The 18,603-nt window shown below is 36.9% G+C and overlaps 1 protein-coding gene across 1 annotated transcript; it reads right to left on the minus strand.

Moving 5' to 3' along the window:
- Positions 1-715: 715 nt before the first annotated feature.
- Positions 716-18,188, minus strand: LOC130723334 (uncharacterized). The gene is made up of 10 exons (XM_057574335.1): positions 18,077-18,188; positions 15,575-17,345; positions 15,349-15,486; positions 10,010-10,081; positions 9,657-9,698; positions 9,406-9,492; positions 3,123-3,230; positions 2,889-2,981; positions 2,042-2,121; positions 716-1,944 (listed from the first exon to the last, which is right to left on the minus strand). The coding sequence occupies exons 2-10, from the start codon at positions 17,240-17,242 to the stop codon at positions 1,197-1,199; spliced, it is 3,036 nt and encodes a 1,011-aa protein (XP_057430318.1). The 5' UTR covers positions 17,243-17,345; positions 18,077-18,188; the 3' UTR covers positions 716-1,196.
- Positions 18,189-18,603: the final 415 nt, after the last annotated feature.

Here is an 18,603-nt window from a genome sequence, read left to right on the forward strand (position 1 = left end):
CTCTTCTGTGTCGATTTGGTCTCTAGAGTGACGATGGGTATGGTGGGTGGGGGTTGCGATTTATGGATTGCGGTGGGCAGGGGTGCGGGTTGCGGCTTCTGGGTTGCAGTGGGTGGGGGTTGCGATGGGTACGGTGGGAAATTTTTCTCTGCGTTTTCTTCTTGAAATATGGGTTCTTGAGTGTAGATGAATGTTTGCTGGAGGAAGATGAATTTCTCCAGTTTTTGGGATTATCTTCTTGAAATCTGGGTTCTTGACACAGGTATGAAAAATTTAGATTGATTGACATCTTCTAAATAATTTGTAATTTACATTCAGATTGGGATTAATTGTTCCTTGAGTTATTCAAAATTGATATTAGTTGTTAATTTGGGAATGGTGATATGATTGAGGTGAATGAGAATTTGATGAATTTGTTGTTTACGGAGGTGGAGGATCTGTGTATAGGGAAGGGAATAATCTATTGCAGAAGAATTTAATTAGGATTTTTTAAGGGTTTTTTTGTGAATGGGAAGAAGGGTTTAAGAGTTTTAATTATGAGGTTTAAAAAAATAAAAAATTCCATGTGGCCTCATAAACCCCACGTGGCCATGCCACATGAGCCACCGGAGCTCCGGCGTTGACCCAGAGCTCCGGAGGGACCAAAACCAAATTTTGTGGCAAAGGTTAGGGACTAAAACCCACCTTTGCTCCGGCGAGGGACGAAAACCAAGCATTTGGTAAAGGTTAGGGATCAAAAACTTATTTAAGCCTAAATTAATAGAGGTTGTAAAAAGTAATGGTTCTTGAAAGCTAGCTAGTACTAGTATGACCCTGTAATGTAATCAGCATCTAGCATACTACGATACAACAACCAGTTTGTAATGCAGCATAACCTTGTATAAAGAATAACTCCAAATAGCACCAGGCCACCACCAACTCGCTTAAACAACAAAATTATTCGGTGCAAGAAAAACTTCAATCATATGCCCCATGAGAAGAAAAAAAAAAACAAATCTTCACCAGTCGTCTGCAGCTCCATACTTGATGTAAGCTGCATTTTTCTCATGTTGAAATTGCTAAATTATGCTTTTTCCCAATCCAAATGCACTTCAAGAACCTCATCGTCCAACAGATTTTATACGCCAGCAAGCATGTCGACATAACCAATCAGATCAACTGATGAATCAATTCATTCTTGCACAACCATGTAATACTCATTTGGTAAACCTTGCTCTATACAGACTCTGAGCAATATACTCCACTGTCACCATTCTGCCATCAAATAAACGCCCATGCAAACAATGAGCTGCCAAACGACATGCTTCAGCTCTTCCGTACTCAACAAGAACGGAACCGGGTTCAAATACATGACCACAAATATCATCTTCCTTGTCAATGCCTTTTCTGGAACCAACTAATTCTGAACTGTTATGACGTTCAGAAGAGACTTCCTGAAGTGGACAAACCGTGTTTTTCAAGTTCATATTGCCACCCTCCATCTTGTTTTCAATATCCACATCAATATCGTTAGCAACCATTTCATGTAACTCTGGCACATCATTGGGTGTATCCAGGTGATCAGGACATTCCTGAATGATACTACTTTGTATGCTCTCATGGCCTGCATTTTCAACTGTTTTGTCACTCACAAGCTGTTCTTTTTGGCATGACGCATTGTCAAAAATATCATCAGCATTTTTATCAACATTAATGCTACTACTTCTATCATTAACTTGATCTTCTCCCAGCTCTTTGTCATAATAGAACTCCACTCCACTTGCTTCATTGGAAATGGCGCATGCAGCCTTTTCAGGAAAACTAGATTCTGCATTGACACACATTGCATCTTGAGAAGCTTCTTTAGAATCTACTTCGTTTGTAACTTCACATTCTTCTGATTTAGTTGCTAAATGCTCATCACTTCTATACTTCACTACATTAATTGATTTAATGGTCCCAAACCTGCAAGATAATAAGGAATTCATACAACAAATGTCTATAGACTTCAATTTTAAGAATGGTTCCAGAAAAGAAAAAAGAAAAAAGAACTCTTAATGACCTTGCACATTCCAATCGTACATCCTCCAAAATATCTTCAATTGCCATGTCAGACAGAGACAAAATAGACTCCACTGCAAACTAGTCATATTAAACATGGAATTCAAAAAGTAATTATCAAAATATCAAACTAACAATATTATTAAGAACACAAGTATTATTTGTCCCAAAGCTTAACATAATAAACAAGGGCCACAATAAATATTTTTACAAGTCAAATGCACCTTTTAATATGAAAACTGATAGAGACATAACAGAATTGTACTGCGTTATCCAATGAAAGAAAACAAAGACCTAGAAGAAAACACGGATATCAAAAACAATGCTCCTCGCAGAGATCCCTGCCCAGCTAACAAGCCGAATACTCTCAAGGAACGAAAATTAACTTCTCTTTTCTCATTTACCCATATTATCCCTTGTCACATGGTCCTCACCTCTTCATAACTATGTTTCCACCTCAGAACCCTACTCATGCTGACCTAGTGTCTGAACTCTTCTAGAATATACTACTTCCAAGCTATGGCCCCCATTAGGCAAATAGTTCAGTCTTTTTACCCCCCCCCCCCCAAAAAAAATGATTCATGCATAACAAAAACCCATCAAGATTAAAATGTGGATCAAATACAGGCTAGTGGCTACAACTATTTCTAATTGAAACTAAAGAATACTTGGTAGAGCAATTTTTCTTTTAAGGATTGAATTCAAATCATGCAAAATGAGCCCTTTTACAATCAAAAAGCTTTATTTACAGCAAACAATTCCTCTGGAAAGGGGAATAAGAAAAAGTCCACTGAAACTGAACGAAAACATAAAATAGGTTCGTAAATGCTAAATCAAAAATATCATACCACATTTTTAATCTCTAGTACTTCTGTTGGCTTTCTGAGCAGTGGCTTTGCATGTTCTGGAACCCCATAAGATGGTGGTTTATCACCATTTTCCTGAAACATTTTTTATTTCATTAAGTACCCATGCCCAGTAAGCCAGAATATAAAATATTATGGATACAATTTGAAGGCAATCAAGAAACCACATCCAAGGATTAGAACGAAACTACAGGGATGAGCGGATGGCATAGTTACCAAGGATGATGCATCAGGCATAGCCTGAACAACTGTTAGGACTTCCCCTCCCAGCTTCATACCATTCAAACCAGCACAAGCTTTGATGGTAACAGATTGATCTACATACTGAAACAGGTTGCTCAAATTAGTGCTCAGTAAAACAAAATAGAGACTGCAACAAAAAACAAAATAAAATAAACGAACAAAATAAGAACCAAAATTAAATAACAGGGCACCTATTTGCTTTCAGATGGTTAAATCACAGAATTGGGAAAAGAAACTGGAAAGAAAGAGTAATAACTTTTGGAGCTGATAAGTGACCTAATGCAGAAGAACCATATTACGCCAAAATTATAAAATTTAAACCATCAATCCATCCAGTTGTTCATAATATAGCACTTGAATTCAGCTCCTCGAAAATGAGGTTGCACTTTAGGAGGGAAGTGCATATTATAATTTATAACCATTAATTGAAAAATCAATAGTTCAGAGATATTGTTGTAAAATACATTACATGTATATTAAAGATTTTAAGTTGTTACAATATACTCACTTGACTTTCCAATCAAAGATTATATAAAATTACACCTTTTCCTTTAAGATGCGTCCCTCACTTTAGAAAAATCAAATTGATAGGAACTCAAGGTTAGGGGTTAGTTAGTTAAGTGAGGGAGTTATCATATAATTAGATAGTTAGTTAAGAGGGTTAGTAAGGCTTGTTGCCTATAAATAAGAAAGGGTTAGAGAACATTAGCCATCTTGTTGTTCAGTTTAGGAATTGGGTTAGAGAGAGAAGTGGTTCTCTCTTAGGCTTGGAAGGGTGTTTGGTATCCCTTTCTCTTGTATCTCTCCCTAGTTTCCAATTGGGAATTAGGGTTTTCTATCAATAAAAATCAGGTTCTATCATTGGTATCAGAGCACGGATCTTGGTGCCTGAACTTCAAATCTACGCATGGAAGAGACAAAGAGCAAGCTGAGAATTTCAGAGGAAATTCCAATTTTGGGTGGAGATGAAGCTCTGGAATGGATACAGCGTTTGGAGGTTGTGCTGCGAGGAGTTTCAGAAGAAGAGAAGTTGCAGGCTTCAATGGAGGCTTTAAAAGGAAGAGCTCTTACCTGGTTTCAATGGTGGAAACGTTGTAATTCGAATCCATCATGGGAAGGGTTCAAGATTGCAGTGGTGAGGAGGTTTCAGCCATCAAAGATTCAGAATCCATTTGAGTTGCTTCTTTCTCTGAAGCAAGATGAAACGGTGGAAGATTATGTGAAAGATTTTGAGAAGTACGTGGGTGCTCTCAGAGAAATTGATCCAGAATTTGTGAAAGACACTTTCTTGAAGGGATTGAAGGAAGAAATCCGGATAGAGGTACAATCCTATGAATTTCATTCTCTTTCTGAGATTATTCAGAACACCATTTTCGTCGCACAAGAAAGGACAGGATCGGAGTTTGCATCAGAGGCAGAGGGAAACGAAACCTCTGAAGCAGAGGCGACGCCGGAGAATGTGAATCATGACACCACGGCGGTAGAAGTGATTCAGAAACAAGATCTTGCAACAGAGGGTGAATCGGAAACAAGGGCGGAGGAGAAAGAACGAGTTGCAACAAAAACAGAGCAAGAACGTGCGTTGAGCGACGAACGAGCATCGTCGACGGTGGCGATTGAGCGATTTTCGCTGAAGCTGACGCACCATGGTGGCTGGGATTTCATTGGTGAACCACCAAGTCTTGGTTTTCCGTTGATGGTGATGGGCTTGTTCCAATGGCTGCCACCGATACCATCTGATCACGCAGTCCGATTGCTGCATGAGGGAGGTTCATCGGAGTGGAGCAGAAGACTGGCGTCAAGGTTGTTGAACCCATATCCTTGTAGGCCGCCGGATGGAAATCTGCCACCGCCGGAACCGCCGGATTTATCGGTTGGCTGCGGTGAGGTTCTTCCGTTGCTGGTTGGTCATGCTGAGTGGGAAGGGAAAACGCACAGAAGGCTGGGATGGAGGAACACAGAGAGGGCAGGGGTCAAGGTTTGGACTTACAATCCTAATGGGCCAAGCCCAAATATCAGATTTGAGGAATTGGGCCATACTGATGATTGGGCCCAAATTAGTGGAGGAATAAATGGTTATTGTCACAATGAAGCTGGATACCAGATGACTTGGGCCAGGAAGTGCGTCTCTAATCAGCCAAGGCCTTGTGCGTTGGAATTAGGCTGGTGCAGGGACATCAATGCATCTATAAAGGCAAGGTTTAGTGAGACGAAGGTGGTGATGCTGGGAACTTTTATCAGAATTGTTTATGAGAAGGGAAAGAGGGACTTCAACCCATTTACAGTAGCATGGACTAGCCTGGAGATGGTGGTGGTGTTCCCATTTTTCATCAGATCCTTTTATGAGAATGGAACAAGGTATGCAAATATTTTTGTTGCAAGATTGCGCCAAGCACAAGTTCTTCCTGTATTATGCGATATTGTAGAAGAAGCATCTCTGGTAGTATTTAGCTTCCCAAGTTTCAATTGGGGCATTAAGAGCCAGCATCGAAGAGGGTCTAATTCCACCCATGAATTGTTTTCCCAATTACTGCTTGTTGCTAATAGCTTGGAGTTGTACCGAGTTCTAGACTTTACAAAGTATTCAGTTGTTGTTCCTCATACACTGGGATTCAGTATCTGGGATTTCATAGGCACTGAGAGCAATTGGTTGAGGTGGAAATTGGTTCAGATTAGGCATGAAATTGGTTCTGGACATGCAATTGGGGTGTATAATGCAATTTGGATTCATGATATGGCCATGGTAATGACAGTGGTTGAAGCTAGTTCTGTGTATAAACATGGGGTGAGGAATATCAGCTTGGAATTGCTAGTTTTTGAAGAATATCTTGGCTTGCTACTTCAAAGGTCCATTGACAACGGCAAAATCTATTTCAGCGATTCTGGGGTTTGGATCAACAAACCACACACGGCTTTATTTTTCCAAAAGGACCAAAGCTATAGGATAGAGTGGTATTCAGTTCCAGCATTTTTGCTTCACTGGCAGCTATGCGCTACGCCATGTCAACCTCATGCTTTTGTTGAATTAGATGCTGAATTTCAAAACTGGGGCTTCCTAGGTGCTGAGTTCCATATTCTGACTTGGAGGACAGGGGAGCTGCAACGTGGTTCAAGCACAACTTGGCTATTATGTTACATGCTATGGGATCCAGGTGGAATATGTGTAGTCACCATTGGTTCTTTGGCGTAGCTGTTCATTTAGATTGCTTGTATTTTTGTCCTTCACCTTGAGGACAAGGTGAATTTTCATGGGGGGAGTATTGATATGAACTCAAGGTTAGGGGTTAGTTAGTTAAGTGAGGGAGTTATCATATAATTAGATAGTTAGTTAAGAGGGTTAGTAAGGCTTGTTGCCTATAAATAAGAAAGGGTTAGAGAACATTAGCCATCTTGTTGTTCAGTTTAGGAATTGGGTTAGAGAGAGAAGTGGTTCTCTCTTAGGCTTGGAAGGGTGTTTGGTATCCCTTTCTCTTGTATCTCTCCCTAGTTTCCAATTGGGAATTAGGGTTTTCTATCAATAAAAATCAGGTTCTATCACAAATCCTCTGCACCTAATGGGTTACTCCCACCAAAAGTTAACATAGAGTGGCTTAGTAAGTGGTTGTTAGAATATCCAAAATCTAAAATCCAAAATACTAATTATATCATTATTCTATCATAAAATAAAATAGATTGGATCATCTCTTACAACTTTCTTTTTTCATATGACCAACTATGTAATGCTTTGTTTCCTTATTTAATTATGATTCGGAGTCTAGTATTCATATTAATAGAGATGTGTTTTATCTTCCGCAATATATTCAATACACCATTATCAATATAATTTTATTATTCTAGTGTCTTCTTTTCCTCATTTTAGAACTAAATGGCTAAAACCCTATGATTTTAGTATGCTACCAGAGCACTACTATCCTTCATGATCCATCCCCTCACTCTTCCATTGTCAAGTTCAATAACGTCTGGAACATTATTGATAGAAAACTCAGTAATGAAACGGCCCTAGATGATAGCAAGGATGTGGGCCTAGATGTGAACAATCAGAAGCCCAAGGTTTGGAGAGTTTACAAGAGGAAGCGTGGGAAGGTTCTACAAGAGGCTGAGCTGGCAGATATTTGAGGAGGGGAATATTAAGTTTGTTAGGATATAAGAGGGAGAGTAGAATGAGGAATCATCATGATAGATCATTATTTTTCTGTTATAGAGAGAGAAGAGAAATAGGCTCACACTAGTGAGAGGGAAGCCGTTAGTGCTTTTGGGGTTGATAATATCCATTATCAACACTTTCTTTATTCTCTGTTACCTTGTATTTCCTTTTTCAATCAATACAATTGCAGACTGTTTCTTTCTTTATCTCTAAGTTTACTCTGGTTGATTCATCTAACCCATCAATTATTGTAATAATGCCATCATTTACATGATTATTTTCTTCCTTCTGATTAACTCCCTATTGTCCTGTTTTCCTTCAGGCACCTTCTCAGTTCATCTTTGATAGTGGACTTTACTGGCACCACCACCGTCATCCTTTATCGATAGTACAAAGTGTTAGTCCCAAATGTAGTGACGCCCCAAGGATTTTCCAGATGCAATAATATAGACTATAAAACCCAAGAATGCTTCTCTTGGCATGGGGCTTCCCTGAAAAACCTTATGTACTCAGTTAGGTGCAGAGTACTCCTATGACTCATTCAAATATTTTCTAAAGAAAACCTACATTTTACTCAAGCATCAAAACCCAGATAAGAGTTTACTTGGAAGGTCTATATATAGGCTCTATGGCCAAATATACCCAATAAAGCTAAACATCAAAGTAATGGTTAGAAATAATGTAAATACAGTGCTTAGGAGTTAATTTTGTGCTGTACATTTTTATGTAAATATGGTAATGTGGGTAACTATTTATCGTTTTATTTGACACCTATTACATATAAGAATTCTCATTTGTGTAACAGATACTGATTTAGTCAATGCCTTCTAATTTTCTCTTAGTATTGGTTTCCTTTTTCCTTATATATCATGATTTGTATCGTTATTTAATTAGGATTAGGAGTTTAGTACTGAGATAGGGATTGTTTCTTTTTCCAACATCATTAAATACAGCAATATCAATATTATTTTATTCTCTCATTGTCTTATTTCCATACCTAAAAGGCTAAACCCGTACAATTTCAACAGTGGTTTCAATATGTAACACGAAAAATAGGCAGAATACATAAAAGTATAAAACCGTTTGCACAGATGTAAATCAACCAAAAGTCAGAAGCTCCTTTCGATTGACTAGTTTGTCTGTTGGAAGTACAATGAATGGTCCAATTATTGATTAGTTTTCATAATATCATCCAATAGGCTTGGGAAAAGGATGAATAAGAATCAGCATCTTAAATGACTGTGTTAATTAATAACAGAAAAAGACGCATTAAAGAGTCAGGCCACCTCAGCAGTGGAATAAAAATTCTTTTTCCGGGCAACATGCCTCCCCCAACCCACAACCCGGGTAGAAGAAAAATATTTCTTATTTTCTTGGGACTAGTCTGAGACTGACTCGTAAATTATTAGAGATAAGCATAAGAGTTAGCGTCATATTGTTGAAGAGTTCACAAAAGATGGGAAAATTCTAGAAAAAATGAAATGGATAGAACTAGAAAAACAAACCTTTACACATGAAGAACACATAAAATAGCTAATATCACAACTTCACCCTTTAAACAAATAAAAAAGGAAAAGGAATGCTAGAAAAATACTGTTTTCAACAAAAATGAGGTCAAATTCATGCAAAATCTACTAAATCGTGTGGGTCCTTTCCACTCCTAATTTGCTGGAACCTGGAAGTCACTCACTCTATTTGGTGGGACCAACATGAACTTCACCCATTATAAAAAATTTATTATAAGTGTTTAAAAAAGTGTGTAGTTGGTCTTCCCCTGTAAGGAATGAACCCGTAACTCACATGGGTTTCACTCAAGTTAGGCAGGTGGGGTAAGTGTTAATCATTGTACTCTTTATTTAGAAAAGAAAAAGGCTAACAAGTAACAACACACTCTTTTGAACACTCTTCAACACACCTTTTATAATTGGTTCACATTCCATAAACTAAACACATTATTTAAAATGTGATCAATTCAGGAGGCAAAAGTATGTTGACATTTTAAAAAATACAAATAGTAGAGTATGCTCAAAAGTGTGTGTACATACCTAGCACTCCTCCATAGGTAATATTAAAGAGCAACTACAAGATTGATAAGAACAAAATGCACCATACCTCGAGAAATGCACATGATCTATTGCTGCCCTCAGTCTCAAAGTGGTAAGCCTTCAAAGATCCAAATGCACCAGCAATCTCAACAAGCTAGAGAAAGAAACATAGAACATAAAAACAAGTCTTAGTCACTGGATGGTAAAGTATACACGTCTGGTTACTATAAAGGTGAAAGGACCAAAAAACATTAACAGGACATATAAGGTTATATTTTTAAAATAAGAGGAGGGGTTTCTCATTTTATTAATAATTACCATATCTGAAGATAGATGTTTTGAAAGCCCACCAATGAAGATCTGCCACAATATAAAAGATACAATCAATAGATGAAGTTAATTGACCAAAACTTATAGCTCAAAGCACAAGTTACTACAATTAGCAAAGATAATTAAACCAAAGAGTATCAACCATGAGCAGAAAAATTCAGCCATATGGATGGAAGTCCTTATCAAAAGGTCTAAAATCAGAATACACTTAAAGCTATGAAGTCAAGAAACAATAAATAAAAAATCAACAAGGTTACTTCATGAGAAAGGTCCAAGTTCCACATTCAGCTTGACACTTACACGTAGCAAAATATCAACTTTAAATTGTTTTGCAAGCATACCTTGTTAGGTGAATCAATTACAACATCACTAATTCTGACAGAATCCTCCACTGATCCTTCAGGTTCAACAGTCTGCATGAAAATAGCAATTGTCTGAAAACCTGCTACATGGATGATAATCACAATATACCTTTGTTAGGGCAGAATAAAGAAGAGGCAAAGTTATTAGCATTAGTTTGTGTAGTTAGTAAAAGGGGATATCAGATAGTTAAATATGGCAAATAAGGACTGAAAGATTCATTCAGAGAATTAGATATTTTGTGTAAGGGTAAGCCCTTTGTGAAGGGGAAACCCTTGGAGGACAACTCTCCATTTATGTTCAGATTTCATTTCCATGATGATAAAAAACTAACAGAGAAGAAAAATAGAAACTGAACGCAAATACCGAGTATTATTCATTCACACTGACTACAAGAGAGAAGCTATATTTATAGCATGTGAAAGCTTCAGCTAGAAGCTTCGGGCTGGTTTAACTAACTGTCAGCCCCCAATTAGTGCTCAATGATAGAGATGGCCTGAAGATGAGATTATGTAGAGGAGATCAAGGAAAAGTTAAGCAGTGGAAGCCATGGAGGATTCAGGTTATATGGTGTCTGGTCGTGCCCCCAACACAACTAGAGCCGCTGATTGTCATTCACATGAGGAAGCTAGTCATGGTCGTTAAACACTAGTTTTAACTCCTAAAACTATACGAGTATACGATCCTAGGTGACAAAATCGAGTTAAATCGCATGCAAACTCGTTTTCTATTAAAATCTGGTGAACTCAAGTAAACTCGGGTAAACTCGCAAGTTCACTACCAAGTTCACAAGTTCAGCAAGAAAGGGTGGGCTTGTTTGTTTAGAGTTTTTGAAAACTGTTTTCTGTTTTTAAAAACTATAAAATTTAAAACTTGGTTGTCACAACATGCTTTCAAAAACGGATTTTGAAAACAGTCCTTGTTTTAAGTTTTTAAAACTAAAATATCAGAACAGCTCAAAGATGTTTCTGTTTTTAGTTTTCAAATTACAATTTTTTATGTTGGAACTTGGAAAACATCTCATTCAGACAATTTTTTTCTTCTTTTTTTTGAAAAACTATTTTCAAAAAATGATTCTAAAAACTGTTTTTAAATACAGAAAACTAAAACTGTAATCAAACAAGCCACGGTCTTTGCAGTTTCACTTTTATTCTTTACAAACCCCCCTCTCCAGTGTCCCTCGTCCTCCTTTCCTCTTATATTCCTTTGTTTGTTGCGCACAAGAGTTAGTTGCTGCAACTGTCTATAAATCCCTAAAAGGTTGGCCTTAGACTCTGTACCGTGTAAAGAGAGAAACAGTAGGAAAGAATGATAGAAGGGTAAACTGTAACGGGATGATCTGCTAGGTATAGTCTCCCTAATATATATTACTGGGTTAAGAATGAAGTACAATGCAGTACAAAATACATATGGGCCAAACCAATATACTCTCAATAAACTAACTCTTATGTACAAAATACATATGGGCCAAGCCAATATACATAAACCCTTATAATAACTATTAACAGTTGATTAGTGGGAATTTCAATTACAAAAAAAGGGGAAATTTGGAATTATGGATAGAAAGATTCATTCAGAGAATTAGTTTGTGTGAAAGGGGGAACCCCTTTGTGAAGGGGGAACCCCTTTGGAGAAGAATTCTCTCCTTTTATGTTCAGATGTCATTTAGTAATAAAGGTTCATTCTTGTTCGTTCTACCGTTCATTCAACCTTCTTTCAATTTTACTTTGGGGTTCATAAAAACCTAAGAATTCCAAAGCTTACAGATGACATTAGTTTGAAATAACTGAGTTATAGAATAAAAATGTCAAAGAGATCAGTTGGCATTAACCTTGCTTTTATAGATCATGTGAGAAACAAATGCAAGAAGGCAAACAAACATGTAAAAAGAAAAACAAAAAAGATTAGCCACAAATACAAAATCCTTTCAACATCATCTTACTGAAATCAGAAATGTGTAACCACCACCTATGTAAGCACTATATTATACATTCAAGAAGCTGCACATGAAAAATGGATTCTTTTTCCGAGAACAGACTCCTCCTGAGAGGTCCTCAGATATCAGAAACTGGTGGAGAAAAATATGTTTCTCTATTGTTTCCATGTGACTAAGGAAAAGGGAAAGAGTTCATGAATTCAAGATAATTATGTACCACCTCAAGTAATCGTATTTCATCAAAGTGTTACCATAAATCAAATCTCTTTAATATCATAAGCAGTCACATAACATAGTACAAAATAACATAGCAATAGCATAAAAGAAAAATAAAGAATGTTTCAAACATTGTATACTTTATTTTGTCTAAGGTAGTCCAGATGTGACCTGCATAGCATCAAAGTGACATCATAAAGAACCAGGGATTTAAGACAAAAAACTGAGTCCTCTATAAAACTTAACCAAAAGGATCTCATTTTTTTGTCATAAAATTATATGGCAACTCCCTGCAAGAGACTTGCTTCTGCTGTAAAATCAAGTGCTCTTGTTATCATAAAAAAGCACATAATCACTATCAGACTAGATCAACCTTCAGAGATTAGATTACACATGTCTATACAGCCTCACAAAGGATGCCATATAAGGATGAAAAACCAGAGGACAGTTTCTGACACTATCATTCCGCAAAACACGTTCAATTAATATGTTAAAATCGACTACTATGAAAAAACAACCACTTAGATGAATATTTTGAACATACTAATATGTTAAAATCGACTACTCCAAATTAAGCAAATTTCTTTCTTTAAGCAATGTCTGTGCTGTATGCTAAGTTACCAATACCCAGGCACAAATTTTTTATGTGAGAGGGAAGAATATATTGAGCCAAGAATGGTGAGTACACCTCACCCCTTTTTAGTAAGACGAACCTCATCTAAGTTTATTAAGAATGACACATTGTCAACATTCACATAGTCCAAATGTTCAAGCCTGAGGATATTGGACATAAGTTAAATTAGAATCCCAAGGAAAAGAAAAAAAAGCAGACATAGGAACCATGAGTGACAAAAGAAACTCAGAAATAACTTCCCATAGCACTTACATGCTGAACTCGATATAACAAACAAAGCATGAGATCATAAATAGCATTGTCACAGCAGCCTAGAACAATAACCCTGAAACATTGCCCAGCTAAATCCTGGTAACGCATCAAACTTGTCAACACACTCGAAAGTCTTCTTAATTAGGAGTCAGCTTCATCACCATCCAGAATGTGTATTACGATATACACCATATAAACATCCTATTTAAAAGATTCCAATACTATGGTCAGAAAATATCACATAAAATGGAACAAACAGATCACTCCATGTGAATTATAAATCTCTTGAAGCTACTACAGAAGCTGTTATAGACTTTGCTTATGAACAATGTGAATTTATTTTCCAAATGTCCAAGAAACCAACAGATGAACTAAGAACACTGGTCGTTTCCCATAAAGATCCGGTCTGAGCCATTGAGTGCAATTGGCCTGCTGAAGGTTATGAGGATCAGCAGTTACACTCCTAAATATCAGATCATGTTTGGAAGGTCTCAATCCATAATGGGACTTGTATTTGAACTAGGTGGGAACTGATTAGTACACAACCTTCACAGAAGATTTATACTTTGAAAGTTATAAATATTAAAATATAACTCAAATCAGAAAAGTAGAGCCTTCTCTAAGAAATCGGCACCATTAATACAGTCCTTCAAAACAATTTTGACAGATTAAACTGCATTTTGGCAACCAGGACGAAATTAATTCAGGAGTTTTAAATACAAGATAGATCTAAGGATCTAAGTAGTATGACAACATAACATCCAATGATTCAATGGTCAGACAAGTCAGAATGCGCACAAAAAATTGATATACCCCTAATACTAAGGCCTGTGCAACAAGGTAGCACTTAGGAAGAAAAGAATGAGCGCATCTGTTTAACGAGTATAATAGAATGTCCCGATGAGAATGAAAAATGATGAGAGGAGGGGATTCGATTTGGGGGAGTGAGATAAATGTGAACAGCATGGAGATGAGTAAAGCAAAAAATTGTGTGATGGTTTAGGGGCTCTCTGAAAAAGGAGGTGGGCAGACCCTCAAAAATCTGTGTTTCTATATTTATTGTTTTCAGTGAAATCATGAGGGAGATTCTCATTCTCTAATCTCTCTCATTCTCTAATCTCCAATGCTCCATTGTATGAACTCGGGAGCTATTTCTTATCAGTATTAAGTAAAAATCAGTTCCTATCAATATTTATAAGACAGTTAGAACTTAGAAGTTACAAAACATCAGACCCATTTGCTAGTCTTGCATAATCCAATTTGCTAGTCTTGGAATCTTTTTGTCAAGAGGTAAAGTAATTACGTTGTATAATGACGCCTTAATATTTCTTGAGAAGGTCATTATCAATTTATCATAAGGAAAATGTAACAGAAAGTTGTCTTCAAAATGTGAATACATAAATCATGATTCTCAACTTAGATCTTTAGTCACCTAGCCCAATTTTAATTTCACTTGACCTGCACAAGCGCATGTGTATAACTATATAGTGTTGTACTCTGGCATCCTATATTTTGGACATTGTTTGAGTCTATCTATCAGTATTTGTGTCATGTCTGATGTCCATATCTGTGTGTGAGCTTCATAGATATAAAGCTTATTTTTCATCATCCTATGGAAGAACTACCAGGTATCTGTATTAATGAAGTCAACCAGTGTAACTGTGTAAGATAAACATGTAACTGTATTAATGAAGTCAACCAGTGTAACTGTGTCAGATAAACATAAGAAATTAAGCCAAATGGACAGGGCTGAATATATTTCATTTCCCTTTTTTATAGGAAAATTTTCTTCAGATTAACAATAACCAGATGAGTCCATAAGTGCATGTTAAAGGATTAATTATATATTTCAAACAAAAGCTAGATTGACCATGCCATAAATTTAAAAACCTACAGATATAATAAAAAACATAGAAGAATGCACAAGCATAATAAATGGAATTCAGCAATTTCAAATTAAAACATCACTATCATCACAACATCAGTAAGGAAACCAATTTCAAAAAAAAAATGGAAAAAGATTATTCCAAGAGGCAGGCAGGTACGGATAAGCAAAATAAATGGTACAACAATTTTCATCTCAAATATTTTTATAAAGAGTTGCAAAGTATTTTGAGTAAATCAATTAATTTAAGTAGATGAAATGCTAGAATGTAATACAAAACAAAACAAAAACTGAATTCAAGAAGAGGAAAATATCAAACACTAATTATAGCTATTATATTAACAGATATATGATAAAGATAGAAGAATGAAGGGATGGATAAGATTTTCATTCTTACTGCAACATCAACGTAGTCTTTAGGGCGTCTAATTTTCACAACAGAGCCACACAGTACACTGCCATCAAAAGAAAGAGCAGCTGATGCATCCTCAGCTGTAAGGAATTCCACAATTGCTTGACCTCTATCTTTATGCAACTGCATTGAATACATGAAACAAACAACTCAAACCCATTGCATCATAGGGGTAAAAACTAAATTTTCACATTTTGCGCTACAAACTCACAGTGCAGCTGATACACGGTTGAGCTTGTTGGATATGATGTACACCAACAGATAGCAAGACATTATTGAAGCCATCCATTACAGCTTTCTCAGAGGCTGAAGCTGGTAGATTCTCAAGATAAAGCCTTCTCATAGGCCGGGTAGCTTGCGTCAGTTGGACAGAATCGATGTTGGCCTTCTTCCCAGTTGATATATCATTCAAAAAAGACATTGGCAGTTTTACATTAGATAGATTCAGAGAAGAAGCTGAAGCCACATCATGCACATTGGATAACACAACAGAAGAAACAAAGGCTGGAGAAGGATTATTTGTCTGTAGAGGGGGAAGATCCCATCCAGCCCGCTTCTTCTCAATAGAATGCTTAGATGGGGAAGGAGTCCTAACAGCGGCTTCACTTTTCCTCTTCCTTGGTGAATAGCCACCGAGTCCACTAGTAGAGCTGTCATGTCGATGATGGAGACCACTTGAGCCATTAGTTGATACTCTATTTCTACCGACATCAGAATGTTTTTTTCTAGAACCATCTTTCAGAGAAGGCGTAGACATCTCTTTATGCTCTCCATCATGATAAGTATTTCTGTGTGGCTTCGGTGAAAATGAGCGGGACCTTCTTCTGTCCGCACGCTCCTGACTTCTAGACCGTTTCCGCTTCGCAGTTGATTCTTCATAATGCGACTTCACCTTTTCCCCCCTGTCCTTCTTCTCATAAATGTGTGGGTTGTGATGTTTTGCAATATCTTGTTTCCTTTTTGCACTCCTTTCCTGAGTTTCGTCATCTCCATTTCGAAACTTTCTTTTGATTTCTCTTTCATATCTTGCTCTACCCTCTACATGCTTATCATTCCTCTGCTGAGTTTCATCATCTCCATTTCTATACTTTCTTTTTATTTCTCTTTCATATTTTGCTCTACCCTCTACATGCTTATCCTTATCTGAATCTCTACGGTGCTTCTTTTCAGGTACTTCTTCGGTATCATTGCTTAACCGCTTTTCCACTTTCCGCCTATAATGTCTATCTTTTTCATGCTTCCTTCCGGTATAATACTCATTAGGATTATCACCCTCTCCAACGTGGTTCTTTTCCTTTATTTTCCTTTCAGATTTTGGTCTATCTATTTCTGGATTACTATCTTTATTAACTGAATCTCTTGAATGCTTATTTCCAGCTTTATACTCAGAATTATCACTAATTCGCTCATTCTTTCTCCGACCACAAATCTCTTTTCCAGTATTTTCCCTAGTTATCCTGGCTCTATTATTTAATCCAGCACTTGATTTGGTCTCAAAGATATTTTTTTCTCTGTCTCTCCTTTCAGTTATATCCTCTTCCTTTATACAGCCGCTCTCAACCTTCTTTCTAGAACCCACTTTAACTGGTGCCTCCATAGTATCTCTCTCCATACCAAAGGATGAACTTTCATCACGCTTGGTGATTTTTGGAGACTCAAAATGATCAGCAATTTTCTCTGAAGATCCTTCAGGTGATATATTGCATGCTTCCCCAGCATGGTCTTTTACATTTTCAACCAATTTTTTGTTTCTTCTTCTAAGCATAATCTCCTCAAAACTAATTGGCCTTGTACGAGCTGCACTCTGTTCGTCATAATTATTCACAGAAAGCCAATTACTTTTTCCATGCTTCTCCTTCAAATCATCAGATCTACTCATCTTGTATGATGTAGAAAAATCAAAGAAGTAATTGAACACCTTCGTGATAAGAGATTAAAGAGAGCATCGATGAACAATGAACCAAGATAGGTTATACCATATCCTGAGAGGAAAAAACATAAAAAGTAAAAACAATGAACCACATATATGTTTATATTGCAACAATTCATATAAAATAACTGCAAGGTACAAGCATTAATAAGTTCATTAATTTCTTCTAAGTGTATCATGAAGAAAATATTAACTAAAAAATGACTACAATATAATATATACACTTGTTCCTCATATGGCTCCATTCTCTAGAAAGTGGTACATATAGTCAGGTTTACTTCCACTTCCACATAAACAGAAGTCATGTTATTCAAAGGCTTCATTCTATAACAGTATAACAAGAATAGTAATGGTGGACAAGTTAGATCCCCGAGGTCCGAGGAGGTCACAAGATCGAAGCGGTAAAGTCGTTGGGAGGACCACCAACGTATCCCGAACACATTAAAAAGAATAATATATGCTGGTGTGAGTGTCTTTCTCTTGTTTAACCACTTTAAAACCAATCTCTTGCGTTATTCAGTCACCTCAAGCTACATACAATATTCAGAAAGCACATCATGCAGGTATATTTCCCAGTTGGAAATTGCAACTACATGATCTTAACATGATAAACTCAAATTGCATTAACTAACCTAAGGTTTATGCTTCCCTCTAAAACCCGCGATACCATACAAACCCGATACCCTAAATCAAAGGAAGCCAAAACCTAAAATTCCAAAACGAAAATTGCCACCAACAACAGAGACGAAGAGAGAGAAGAGAAGAGAAGAGAAGAGAGTGAACCTGAAGAGTGAGGTTTGGGACGATAGTAGCGGCAGTGAACAAAGCGAGAATGAAATGACCTCAACGTTGAGCCTGCAATGTGTGTGCCTGATCTTATATTTTTAAAATGTCCACAGTGCCCTTCTCTCACTTCTCCTTTTATATTTCAACGAAATAAAATATTTAAATAAAATGTTTTTTATGACTACTTGATTACAAAAACAAAAACTTAAAATATAAAAATTGAAAAGACTGAAATTATATTTCGTATTTTTAAAATTATTTCAAAAATAGTAATTAAATAAAGCCATATTATCCAGGGGAAAAATATATTGATTTGACTTTTCTCTTGGTATTTCTTGTTGTTGCCTCTCTCGTTCGAAGCTGCTAAGGATCATGAGCCCCTAGCCCCCTCAAGGCGGTGGCAGTAGCCGATTTGGGCAGTGGCGGCTCGAGGTCAGCCCCAAGATCCATTCACTCTTCGTGCTCTGGTCTGTTGTACCTTGCTTACTCTGTTGCGATTTGAGGTTCTCCTGCTCGACGACGCT

Source organism: Lotus japonicus, chromosome 6 (genome assembly GCF_012489685.1).
Source record: "Lotus japonicus ecotype B-129 chromosome 6, LjGifu_v1.2".
Taxonomy (NCBI): Eukaryota; Viridiplantae; Streptophyta; class Magnoliopsida; order Fabales; family Fabaceae; genus Lotus; species Lotus japonicus.

What these genes read in the sequence shown, in the direction of transcription:
- LOC130723334 (XM_057574335.1), bottom strand. Translation starts at nt 17,242, where the DNA reads ATGAGTAGATCTGATGATTTGAAGGAGAAGCATGGAAAAAGTAATTGG. An exon ending in AACATCTATCTTCAGATATG is followed by an intron (nt 9,493 to 9,656) that starts GTAATTATTAAT and finishes TTCTTTCTCTAG; the next exon opens with CTTGTTGAGATTGCTGGTGC. An exon ending in TACTAGAGATTAAAAATGTG is followed by an intron (nt 2,122 to 2,888) that starts GTATGATATTTT and finishes TAATATGACTAG; the next exon opens with TTTGCAGTGGAGTCTATTTT.